The following is a 13,546-nucleotide window of genomic DNA, read 5'->3' as shown; positions in this document are numbered from 1 at the left end:
TGATTGGCCTCTGAGTTGCCTGCAAGAGATAGAGCAGCCCAAGCATCCTCCAGAATGGTGGAAGATACTGGGCTGCAGAAATTGGGAATAAAATGCACAGGAGATTCACATGCCTAGACAAAATGAATGAGGGCTTGCTGGTCAAATTCCAACTCCAATAAACGCTCACCGTGCAAGTTCTCCCTTAGTCTACACTAAACTAAAAACTTCCTTTTAACTTCTTGTCCTAAAATCAGGTAAAGAGACTATAAATGATTAAATAACTGACAACTGATCCCAGAGACAGCTAAATTTAAGACATGAAGTGAATCTTATGCACTTCATAGGAGTGTCAAGAAATTCTGTTATATACTTATTTGTTGCTGATATGCTCAAATTAGTCCGACAAGACAATTTAGATTATAAATATAGATAAAACCTAAGAACCTTGTAGTTATCAAAGATCTTAAAGCTTGGAAAATCAGTTTTCACAAAAGAGCAAATTATATTTTCACTCACAGAGGCTGCCATGTCTCCACGTTATTTATAAAACACTCAGAAAACCTTGGACAACAAGTGCTATATACACACACCCCAAGCATTACTACTACATGATTGTATGTATATTTTTATCCAAAGATCTATTGTTTATTGTTACCCCTTGACTCGTGGCAACTGCTAAACATTGTATGTAGAGTTTCAATGGAGACTATTAGAGAATTCCAATTAAATGCAATTTTTTTCCTTCTCCAGAAGTGAATTTCACTTACTTGTAACAAGGGTAATCTAAGTAAATATTTATTGCAACAAATAAATGGAAGATTTTTTTATATTAAAAACAGATAACAGAAGTACATCAAGTTTTTATTATGAAATCATGATTCCACACTCTGTATGTGAGGATTTTTACATTCTAAAGACCATGTTCATTTTCAAAGTTTTCTTTTAGGCTATGGAGCAAAGAAATTTTGGAAACTGATCCAGTAATGTTTGGAGTAACTTTTTCTTCCTGTGACATTCCATGGAATACAGACATTTTTATGCAGGGTTTCTACACTTCCATGCCAAATTTTACTTTTCAGAAGCAGTCTGAAGGGGACTGTCTGACTCACTGTTTAGGCTGTTATAGTGCCTGAGAAGTTTACATTTGATAACTGGTTGGTGAAATCTAAGCATACATCTCACAACCAATTTACAAATACTATCGCCATCACAATGGTGAACCCAGGAAGGTTGGTGCCAGTATATTAGCGGTAGGACAGCAAAAGGCACAGCTCTGCAAAACTCTGGCTTTTGCGTTTTTGGCAGAGTTTTATTCCTTCTAATAAAGATCCCCTTTTGGTATAGCTAAGTCAGATCTTGTCAAAAAGTAAGCCAACTTCACGGAAACAAACTGGTCAATTAAGGTGGCTTTTGGATGAGAATTTGCATCATTTAGGAGCATCTCAATATTCAGAGAAGATGGGAGTTTTGAAGTGCAATTGGTAGTTTACACACTACAGACAAGAACGCTGATCATTGCTCATAAGAAAGGAAGAAAAGTTCCTATCACTGCAGAAGGGCATTAACTAATCATTAAAGCTTCATTCGAATTTAGTGCACCCACTGCCATGCACAAGTCCACACAGCACAGTCTCAGGTTCTTATATTGTACCCATATAATATGTGAAAATATTACTCACAGTAATTTCAAAAACATTTATTTAGATAAAGGATGTCAAAAGTTCACCACCAAATATTCTTTGGAACAGACTGAAGAGGGAATTTTTTAACCAAGCCTTCCATATTTGGTAGACATGTCCCTTTAAACTTTTTATTTTTAAAAGTCAACCCTACTTAGAAATATTGCAGGAGGTTTCAGTTATCACTGCTTCTGAAATAACTTTTTAATAAAAACGAGGAGTCCTTGTGGCACCTTAGAGGGCTAGCTCACAAAAGCTTATGACCAAATAAATTTGTTAGTCTAAGGTGCCACAAGGATTCCTTGTCATTTTTGCTGATACAGACTAACATGGCTACCACTCTGAAACTTTAATAAATACTGATAGAAGTATTTTATCAGAATGCCATTGATACAATGTGTTCAAGTTCACATGATAAACATGCTTACCTCAGGATTTTTACTCTTTGGAAGATTAACAGCCCTCCTCAGCTTCTTTACAGAGTTTGTTATTGCTTGAGTTTCTACTCCATCCAGTGCATAACAGATTTTTCTTACAGCCTTGATTACATGATCTACTGCTTTCTGTTGGTTCTAGTGAGAAAAGTAAACAGACAAAGAAAGGAAGAATTTTGATTATGTTTGCAGAAACTGAGACTGCTGCAGTCCAAAAAAAAAAAAGTTAGAGGGGAAGTCAGAAAAAACAAACACAGTTTTGGACATGATCTACAGATATAGCTGCTCAGTTCCACTAAGAAGTTAAGTTTTTAAACTAAAAATCATGGTTTTGAAATCATGAGTTGACATCAACTTATAAAGTACAAGTCAAGAATTTTTCCTTGAACTAAACTGCTTATGCCTCATTTACCAAGGTATGAATCACAGGCCTGATATGGATCCTAGTATATAACCTCCCAGAAAGAGCTTGCAAGATTTCTAGTCACATCTTCCTTTTACATCTGTATTTCATGGTACAGACACAATTAGGACCAAATCTTCAGCTCATGTAAGTCCACTGGCTCCAATGGAGTGTGATTCAATGTGAAGGAGAAATAGTATGAGTAAACAATGATTCTGTTCAAACGCAGACTTATCATTCCTTGTGTGGCTCCATGCTTCAGACTTTACACTATTTAACCTCCCTTCTTATTGAGGTAATGGTCTGCAGAAAACTTACCTCAATCATCACACACCAAACTTTTTGCAACGAGACAGAAGTGCTCCACACTAGCTTCTTACAGCCTTGCCTCATCCACTATCAAAACTGGGCAGTGACTGAGACCAGAGTGAGAATAGTGACTATGTAACTGAAGATCAGCATGCACGCGTGTGTCTGCTTGGAGAACTTGGCTTAGTAGCAACCGTCATGGCAGCACACATGCCTTTTTGAACCCTCACAGCCCCTCCCCGGTGTACTTATCAGCAGTGCTGTCCCAACCCCACTCAATTCTTTCACACTGAAAGCCAAAACTGGAGACTGATGCAGATGGGATGGAGAGTTGGTTATGGAATACACGTCTGCACCCACTTCTCAAAGAACAATTACAGCATAAGTAGATCATTTTTCTTTGAGTAATTACAGACATGTATTTCACTCAAGTGAGTCAAGCAGTAATGGAAGGAGGTTGGGCTCAGTGTCTACTTAGAACAACTGAAGAACTGCCTGTCCAAAGCTTGCATCTGATCTACAGGTAGTTGTAATAGCATAGTGTTTGGTAAAAGTATGCAAGGAATACCAGGTAGTGGCCCTGCATGTGTCCAATATAGACACATCACTGAGAAACATGACTGAAGCTGCCTAGGCTCTCATCAAATGAATCAGTCTATTCGGGAGGTGTAGTCTGAGCTAGCCCACACGCTGTCATAATAAAGGACGTAATCCATGTGCAAATCATCTGTGTGCAGGACCCCTCTTCTGATCCACTCAGACACGAAGTTGAAGCAATGCACAAAAGTTTAGTGCTTGTCAGATAGAACACCAAGGATCATCATACAACCAACAAATCAATGTGCTGCTCATCTGCATTCAAATGAGGCTTAGGAAAAAGATACAGGTAAGTTTACTGGTTGGTTGAAGGTGAAACTGTGAAACCACTTTAGACAAATTTTGGGTGTGGTCTGAAGGACACCTCGACTTTGAAAAAACTGTGTATAGAGGCCAGGCCATTAGGGCCTGCAGTGCACTTACTCTCCTTGTGAATAGAACAAGACTGTCTTTTGGCAAAAGGAAGGACAGGGAACAAGTTGCTAAGTGCTCAAATGGAGGTCCCATGAGGGAAGCCAGCACAGTGTTATGATCCCACAGAGGAACAGCTTCTTTTACAGGTGGAAAAAAAGCAGACAACCCTTTTTAGAAATCTTCCATAGAGTGAGAGAAAAATATGGAATCCACTTACCTTGCTATTAATGGTTAACATAAGCTACTTGAACATAAAAAGTATTTACATTGTTTATGGAATTAGTTATCTGGCAAGGCCTAAGCAACTTGTTCACCAAGCTCAGAAAGGCAAGAACAATTACTCCAAAGATGAAGAAAATTCAATACCTTCTTTGATAACCACTTATTGATAAGTTTAAAGACTAAGAATCATTTAAATTTAAGAAATATTTTTTAACAGAAAAAACAGCTGTAATCTGGATTAATTTAAAATGGAATTTTGACTCTTATTAAATTGATTGAACCATAAAGTTGAATTACAACCCTGTTGCTTACACATTCCCAGAATGCTTATATGCTACCAAAGTCCTCACATATAACTGGGCCAATAAAGCTGTCAATGGAATATATTTGGGTCCAGCATGCCCCTGAAAGAGGTGCCTCTTTGATTCTAAGGCTATGAAAGCCAAGAATTTGTATACTAGCTCTTGGCATTCTTCTTAGCTTCATCTCATCCACCTCATCTCATCTCATCCAAGCCAGCAAACAAGCAGCAAAAAAACAGCTAAGACACCAAAGAGCAAAGAAGCCACCATGTTGCGTCAAGAAGAAATAATCTTCCAGTTCAACATTGTAATATGACACCACCTCCAAGAATTCAACACTAGTGGTGAGCCTGAGTATGTAAAAGCACTATCAGTAGATTAGATTTGAGTTATAACCTTAAATTTATTTTAAGGTGATATGTAAACACTACTGTTGTTTAAGATACTAACTAACTGTTTCTCCTGTTAAGCAAAAGATTGTTTAGCTTATCTCTCTCCAGGAATACATAGTCTAATCTTAGTAAACAAAACGAAACAGTAGGATTTAATTTAAGTACAAGACTCTCAATTTTAATTAAGCTGCCTGTTTCAAGACTGTTCCCTACAGTGAGTTGATGAGTTTAAGAAAAAAAAATTGCTTTTATAAATGAGTAATTCTTTAACCACCATCTAAATAACCAAGTTAAATACTTCCTTCAGTTTCATAGGATTTTCAGTTTTTCATAGTTAGCAAGTATGAGAATTTTACTTTTCTTTAGTCATGCTGTCCTCTAAGGAATGTTAAGAGCCAATAAAGGACTAAAAACCAGGAGGTATCATCTCTGAACTGGCAATGAGATACAATCATTAAGATCTGGCCTATTGCCCTTATTTCTCTAGGCCAGGGGTCGGCAACCTTTCAGAAGTGGTGTGCCGAGTCTTCGTTTATTCATTCGGATTTAAGGTTTTGCGTGCTGATAACACATTAACATTTTTAGACGGTCTCTTTCTATAAGTCTTTAATATAAAGTGAATAAAGTTTAAATGCTTAAGAAGCTTCATTTAAAATTAAATTAAAATGCAGAGCTCCCCGGACCAGGACCCGGGCAGCGTGAGTGCCACTGAAAAATCAGCTGTGTGCCGCCTTCTGCACATGTGCCATAGGTTGCCTACCCCTGCTCTAGGCTATACATTTTTAGCACTTTAGGGGATAAAATTACTTGGCATGCAATGCTTGGAAAACCACACCATTTACCCTTATGGTTAGATGACCAATTATTTTAATCGTGTATGATGAGGAAGAGAGACATGAAAGGAGATCTGAAAGCCTAGAACTTGGGATCTGATTTTAACAGGCAGAACTGAAAGACCTTGTTAGTTTTTGGTTTAAATGCCATTAGTGTTTTTGTAACTCTCTCAATACAAGAAGGTGAGTTAAGATGCATATAAGACTACAAGATCATTCTTATGCAAGCTTTAGTATAGCACTATTTGAAGGAGAATTTGTTCTAGAAAAAAAGAAGAGTATCTTACCTCGTTTTTAAGAACCATGTCACTTTGAGTATGGTAAGCCTCTAGGAGCTCTTCAACAGAACCCCTGGAAGACATGATTAATTACTGTACAAGTGGAATTTCATACTATATACCACCTTCTCACTAAAAGCAAATACAGTAAATTGTTTGAAAATTTAGCAGAAGATGACTATCATGAAGGCTGTAAATTACACACAGTTACCTTGAAATATTTTCTCTGAAAGGCTTTTCTGTTTTGTAGAGGTGTTTTGTTAAATTTGTAGGTGTCCTATCATCTTCATCCTAGTAATGAGAAAATATTGGTAATTCAGTCAGTATTTGACATGAAAAAAAACGGTTCCCTTCATTCAAGTTATAAATGTAAACCAGTATTTTAGATACAATATTTTTAGATGCAAAGACTGTAAAAAGGAACTGGGCCAAGATATTTAAAAATGGATGCCTAAAGTTACGCTGCTAAATCCATATTTAAAGCACTTAAATAAGTGAATCAATTCTCAGAAACACTGGAGCACCCAGCGATTCCCACTGATTACATCCAGCAGCTCCCACTGCAAAAATATTTTCCATCTGACGCCCTCTAAGCAGTTTGAAAACAAACGAAACCTCAACATCCCTTTAAGGTAGGCAAGCACAGATTGATCCCTCTGTGCCTCCATTTCCTAGAGTCACAGAAGTCCAGATCTCTCTTCTGGTGTGTGCTTTATCCAGATGACCATTCTTTACTTCTATAAATATAAGCCAAAAATTGCAAAACATTTTGGAATAGATTTTCCACAAAACAATTGGACTTGACGGATTCTTAGAGTCCACTTTTCATGAGAGCCAGTTTAGTATTCAGTTATTCATGACCTGCCCTCAGTGGAATCCTGCAAGTCGAAGGGGCCCTGTTTGTGTAATTGGCTTAATTTCTGCAAATAGTAATCAGCCTTATTCAATAGCACTGCTTTCTTCTTGGTTGGGGCAGGTGGGAGAGCAGTGGTGGGGAGGTTTCCTAACTCAGAAAGGAGACAGTTGAAAAAGACCAGCCTCATCTCTACTCACTCCTACACAAACATCAATTCCCACCTGAAAAGTTAGTCTAAAGTGGTACAGTTATCCATACGTGTTTAATTTATTTCCTCTATTCAGAGGAGAAAAGTCCAGCACAACACTATGTGGATTAACTACACTCTGTTACTCACGTAACAAAGTTATGTGTCAATCAGATCACTAACTGACCACCACTTCCATCCCCTTTAAACGTGTCAGCAAGCATATAAAGACCATAAAAACCTTTGTTGTTTCTTCTTACGCTCTCAAAATCCAATCCAGAGGTTTAAGAGATTACATTGATTTGTAAATCCTTTTTGGATTTTTTTTTTTAAACTACCATTTGGAGGTATATTCCACCTTCCCCTTCCAGCATGGCAATATTACATATACAGTTTCAGCAACATAAGAGTCAGGATTATTATAACTGGAAGTTTAATTTGTACTTACTGTTCGTGCCAGATCTCTGCATACTACACTATGGGTCAAGAGCTGCAGTTTAATCTCTTCATCCCATTTTCGACAGTTCTGAATGTATTCATGACTTCCTACACAGTGCTTACTGTTAAATGAATGAATACAGTAGTTACCCGCCATTTCAAAATATGCAAAAAATGTTTTTAAACCAGCACTCAAATATTCAAGATAGCCCTGAGTCCTCATCCTTTAGAAATGCTTTGAAAAACAAAAGATCTAGGTTAGACATTAATATCTTGATTCAGCATTAGTCCTGCAGAACATCTCTGAATTTTCAGCCGTTGAAGAGAATTAAGACTACCACAGGATGTAGGTGATCTTAAAATGTAACAATTTATAGAATTCCAGAAGTGTGCATGGTCAACTGCCAATTCCAAAAAGTATTTAAGAGTACATCTTAATTCTGATTTAAAAATCAATTCCTTCTATGCCTACAGATTAATTTACCAGGTTGCTGACATCTGAATATCAGCTGAAAACTATGTTATTCTCTCACTATAGTCAAAGACCCTAGAAGCCTGCATACAAGCACTCATTCACCACATGATTTAGATGAGGAAGAGACAGATTTCTAGGAAGCTTCTCAAGTTATCTTAGTTTCCCCTCACTTTGCAGGATATGGGATCCCAGCATATGCTCAGATATTAACAGGAAACAGATCCCATACAACACAAGTCTCTTTAAAATTCTTATCCACGAAGAGAAGCAAGAAATTCCAGTTACAAAGCCTTCTTCACAGATTTGAAACAAAGGAGAATTTGGTTGTTGAATTTTTTTCTTTCAAATCCATGAAGAATTTGAGAACCTCAGTCACACCACAGAATGCTTAAGATTCTCTAACCCCCAGTTTAATTTCCTCCTACTTTTCACTTGTGCAGTGAGGTCTCCCCCTTGGTTATGAACCCAGAAAACAGCCCAAAATACTACTTATCTATGATAGATTAGAAAAGACTACGTAAGTTTAGAAAAGACTACGTAAGTTTTCCAAATGTGTTCCACATCGTATTTGAAAGAGCATTCAGAAGTAAAAAAGGTCACTCGGGGGGGATCCTTATATCACAGCCTCAAGAGAGGCGAGAAGGCAATTTAGGAAAAGGCCTAAAGCCTGTTAAAGGCAGAAAAGCCAAAACATTTTTTCCTAAATTTTCCCAAATGACAATATATACATGTAACTAGAATCTACCATCAATAAAGAATGCAAATGTAGCTTGTATTTTGATGAGTAGGCCTCCTAACTCAGTCTAATCCTCCACAGCACTTTTATTTTTAAAGTGAGTAGGAGGGGCTATAAACCCCAAAACAACTGATATATCATTTCCATTTCTATATCACGATCCAACACATGACAAGATTTGCAAGATGTTCATCAGAGTCTAAGATTGTGAAAACAGTCTTAGTGGAAACAGGATTCTCATTACAAGGCAGCCTTCCAAACCCCGAAGTTAGCTTTTACTGAACTTGAAGCAAGTATGAACTTCGTTCAACCCCTTATGATCTGACAGCCTCTTGCTTAAATCAGCACTTTATCCACCAACAGCAGTTTCTAATGAAGAAGGCTCAGAAAACAGGAAGTTCAGGTAAGAAAATATGAGCTGAAGTGTGAAAACTAGCCCTGGAGAGGCAAATAAGGTGATTTACATAAAGTTAAAAAGTGAATTCAGTGCAGGGAAGAGCGGACATACTGAGACCTAAAAATGTTCTCATTTATTTGCTGACCAGGCAAAGAGGTACTTAACAGTTTTGAAATGCAGTGTGGTACTCAAGCAACTTTAAAATTCTATAGCTTTTTAAATGCCTCCCCCGGACTGTGTCATCCCCACTTCAGTCAGTCACACAACAGCTACCGTAACCAAGCCAGAAGAAGCTCAAAGACCAGTGTAACTTTTGAAGGATTACTCTCATGAGGAGAGTGGAATGAATATAGAAATGGGAACTGATCATCGTATGATGTAGTAGAGCACAAAAGGCTAATACATGCTAGAACAGAAAAGCCAGTTTCCAGATCAATCAATCTGCAGGGACATAGTACCTATGCACACACACTTCCTCCCCTGTACCCCCCCATTACAAAGGGAAAGTAGTAATATTCAAATTCTAATATTCATTAAATTCAAATTTTGCAAATTTACTTTTACACATTTAATGGATAGATTTTCTAGTAACTGTTCTGAACTGAGTGACAGTTAAAACATTAATAAAAATTAAGTTGGCTTACTTCTGTAGAACTTCTTCTTGACCACAGACTTTCAGGATATAGCTGCTAATGTCCACTTCATTCAAGTCATCATGTACCCAGCACAGTGCCTGCATTATTATAAGCTCGACAGGAGAACTCACTGTTTTTAAAAAAACAAACAAAAAAAACCAAACACACACCACACAGAAATTTTCATCTCAAACAGGAATCCTTATTGTACTGGAACATTGGTTTAGACCCAACTTTAATGGAAGAAAATTAAGTATGTTACTAAGGGACCAGGAGACAGCTCTGACAGGTAACGTAGAAAACCACTGCTTCCCGCAGCTCCCATTGCCCAAGAATGGCGAACCGTGGCCACTGGGAGCTGCGAGCAGCTGCACCTGGTAAACCAAGTGTCTCACAGCCTGCCAGAGGCTTATTCTGAACAAGCTGCGAACCAAGTTTGGGAACCCCTGCTCTACAGCAAAGAAAGTACTCTCTCTCATATCTCGCAGAAGAGTCTATTATTCAGTGGAAATATCCATATGCTGGTAGAAACCAGTACAGGAAGTTGAGGTTCCATATGTTCTCATTCTGAGTTGCCTAATGTAGCAGCTACAACAGCAGTGTATTTTGGCATTTGTGAAGGATGTAAAAATTCTAGACGTCTACAGTTTCAGCTACTGCAGAGAAGAACACCAGGGGAGTGCTCTGACACCCATTTTCTTATGAACATAATAATGGCCGTAACAGGTCAGACCAGAGGTCCATCTAGCCCAGTAGCTGTCTACCGACAGTGGCCAATGCCAGGTGCCCCAGAGGGAGTGAACCTAACAGGCAATGATCAAGTGATCTCTCTCCTGCCATCCATCTCCATCCTCTGACAAACAGAGGCTAGGGACACCATTCCTTACTCACCTTGGCCAATAGCCATTTATGGATTTAACCTCCATGAATTTATCTAGTTCTCTTTTAAATGCTGTTATAGTCCTAGTGTTCACAACCTCTTCAGGTAAGGAGTTCCACAGGTTGACTGTGCGCTATGTGAACAACTTCCTTTTATTTGTTTTAAACCGGCTGCCTATGAGATAATTAACCTTCAGGGAAAAGATTCTTAGCTGCCCAGAGGTCAAAGATTCTTATCTGCCCAGATTCTTTCCTTCCACATGCCATTCAGTATTTCCTGCTTGTTCAGGTAGGACAGATAACAGCAGTTGTCACCTAACTTCCTTACCGAGGATTGCTAAAAGTTAATACCCACATTTATGGCTGAGTTTTAATATATCGTGCAGTCTTGGGACATAATCTTTGCTGCCTTCAAGACAGGTTAGACCTTAATTCCCAGAGCGCTGTTTGTGACTGAATTGGGCTGATTTGCAAGGGTCTTGCTGAATCCACACTTTTTTGATGACTGCCATCATGTGCTCCAAAACCTAAATGATTAATTTAAGTCAAAAATCTCTAGCCCTTATAATTGCAAAAATAACTTTTGAAGTGTGAGCAGAATATTACATTATGCAAGGATGTCTATCTGACCCTGTAGACAGCCTCAAACAGCTTTGAGTGAAGTCTGAATAGCTTTTTCAGTGTTTTCAAATATATTTGAATAAAAAAATAAAAATAAATTAATTCACAACTAGGATGAGTAAAGTCCAAAAGGAAAATTTTCCATGAAAAGGCATTAAGTACCAAAAAAGTAAGGTTTGGAATGAGTGCGCCATCTCAATATTTATAATTAAGACTTTCAGAAGTCACTTAAATTCAAAGGAATAAGTAATTTATTAAAATAAATTAGTAATCCGTTGAACTACAAAAATGAACTGTGAACTATAAAATGGAAACACTTACCATCACATGTAAATGTTACTGGCTGTTGGAATCCTTCAATTTCTATAGAAACCTTGATACTGGCATTCTCCCTACTTATATTTCTTTGCAGCATGACTGGACTCAGCACAAAGCCTGGATTTGTGTGCTGATTGTTATAGGGAAAGTTGGTCCTCAATCTGTAAACAAAGAGGGTTTTATTAGTTAATGAAATAGTCTATGTATAAGCCCTTGTCTGTCATGCGCTGCAATGGACTTGTCTGAAAGTAGTACCAAAGGCCAACAAGTTGAAAATGCTTTTTCATTCTTAATTAAGCTGTAGATTCAGAAACATTTGACTTGTCTGCTCTTTGCACCCCAAAACTGCCCATAACAAAACAGATGAGCAACTAGTTTAAAATTACCGCGTGTATGCTGGAGCAAGAGATTACTTTCACATGTTAAGCTCATTGATACCCATTATCTTGATATTTGCATGATGTTCTGAATTTCCATGTTTAACTTTAAGTTACAATTTAAGAGAGCAAACTATACTGTAGCATCTGCACAAGACAACTAATTTTCATAGCTAAAAAAAACCAATACTTTTGAAATACAAGTCCTCAAAGCACTCTAAAATGTTTAGTCTTTGGGCACTGCTGACATATACTGTTCAAATCAGATTATTTCAAACACTGAAATTTAAATAAAGAAGCAATAAAAAGGAGATAAGCTAAGGGCAAAAAAAAATTGAGGAAAAGGGAGCTCATTTTGTTTAAGTCTTGTAAACCAAATTGCTAATGAGAGAGAGAGGTATATAATTTTTTCCCCTTCATTTGTTAGAAAATATGTTCTCAGAAGTAAACTTTATTTTCAGTAAGAAGCAGCCACCAAAAAGTGCTATTACGAATTAGGCAGAATATTTAAAGTCACTAACTTTTTGCTGACATTACAGCAATATTACTGGACATTAGGAACAGAGGAATTATACTGGTCTATCTAGCAAAGTATCCTACCTGTGTAGTTAAGTATCCTGACAGTGACTAACAACAAATGCTTCAGAGAAAAATGGAAATCCCTTATATGGCAGTCTACAGAAGAGCTGTTAGTGGTTTAAGTCTTGAAGTGGATATATTTAATCATAACATGTTAAAAAACATTCTTATTCCTATCCAATACTCAAAACAATTTGCCTCAGTATCTTGTAGCAGTGAGTTCCTCAGGTTAATTATGAGTTGTGTAAATAAAACTGAAGAATACAAAGTTACCCAATGAAATAAAGGTATACCCCCTTTTTGTATTTGGAGAAGGAGTAAATGATAGCAACCGACAATCTCTATCTCATTCATTACTTTTTAAGTCTTAATTTCCTTTAAACTAAATATTCCTAATTTTAGTGCATTTAAATATATAGAAAAATCTTACACTTATAATAATAGCACCCAGAATGTGCTAGGTGCTTTCCAAATTCAAAAGAAAGGAGTCCCTGCTCTGAAGAGTAATATTCCATGCCTTTAGTCATTTTTGTCATCTTTCTCTTGACCTTTGTCTACTTTGTCACTTTTGAGATGGAGCGACCAGAGCGAATGAAATATTCAAAGCAATACTAGTTGACTAATTGGATGCATCTTTCACAGACATATCCCTACAAAGAATACAATATATTCAGGATCTTGTGAATAGTTTTAAAGCAAACAGATTCTGAGATCATGCAGTACCCAGTCCACAAAAACAAACTAAAACAGAGATTGCTACTGAAGTACAGATACAAAATTGTAAGGATCTTAAGATAAACCAAATATTCAGGATTCCACTTCTTAAATGTTTCAAGAACATGTAGGACTTGCCCTACCCTATCTGCAAATCATGTAGTTGGTCACAGAGGAAAGGTTGAGGGAGCAGCAGAAAAGCAAGTCGGGGGGGGGGGGGGTGAGGGGGAGAAGAGAGAGAGACAAAGTCTCCCTTATTACCTTCTCTTTGTCTCTTTCTCTCCTCCTAGGTCTTTACATTCTCCTTGCTTTATTCTGCTCCCCTTGAGCAGCATCTCCCTGCTCCTCGATACCTCTTTCTCCAATACCAGTAATAAACAGAAACTAAGACAACTCATTCTCCCTGGTGAGAGACTAGATTAGAGAACAAGTTGAGGTTTGATCATTGCAGTCAGCCTGGATTTCAGGTCTCTTGCCCGGGGAGGGCAA

General features: G+C 37.6%; 1 protein-coding gene across 1 annotated transcript in view; it reads right to left on the bottom strand.

Annotated features, from left to right (window-relative positions):
* Positions 1-13,546, bottom strand: part of PIK3C2A (phosphatidylinositol-4-phosphate 3-kinase catalytic subunit type 2 alpha) — a 96,160-nt gene that overhangs the window by 49,461 nt on the left and 33,153 nt on the right. The window contains exons 4-9 of the mRNA XM_050957091.1: positions 11,391-11,548; positions 9,579-9,699; positions 7,337-7,448; positions 6,057-6,136; positions 5,855-5,918; positions 2,090-2,233 (exon numbers count right to left, since the gene is read on the bottom strand). Of these exons, the coding sequence (XP_050813048.1) occupies positions 2,090-2,233; positions 5,855-5,918; positions 6,057-6,136; positions 7,337-7,448; positions 9,579-9,699; positions 11,391-11,548 (679 nt within the window). The remainder of the gene's footprint in view (positions 1-2,089; positions 2,234-5,854; positions 5,919-6,056; positions 6,137-7,336; positions 7,449-9,578; positions 9,700-11,390; positions 11,549-13,546) is intronic.

Source organism: Gopherus flavomarginatus, chromosome 5, assembly GCF_025201925.1.
Source record: "Gopherus flavomarginatus isolate rGopFla2 chromosome 5, rGopFla2.mat.asm, whole genome shotgun sequence".
NCBI lineage: Eukaryota > Metazoa > Chordata > Testudines > Testudinidae > Gopherus > Gopherus flavomarginatus.
Note: the sequence above shows the minus strand (reverse complement) of the source record. Positions and strands in the feature narration are given on the sequence as shown.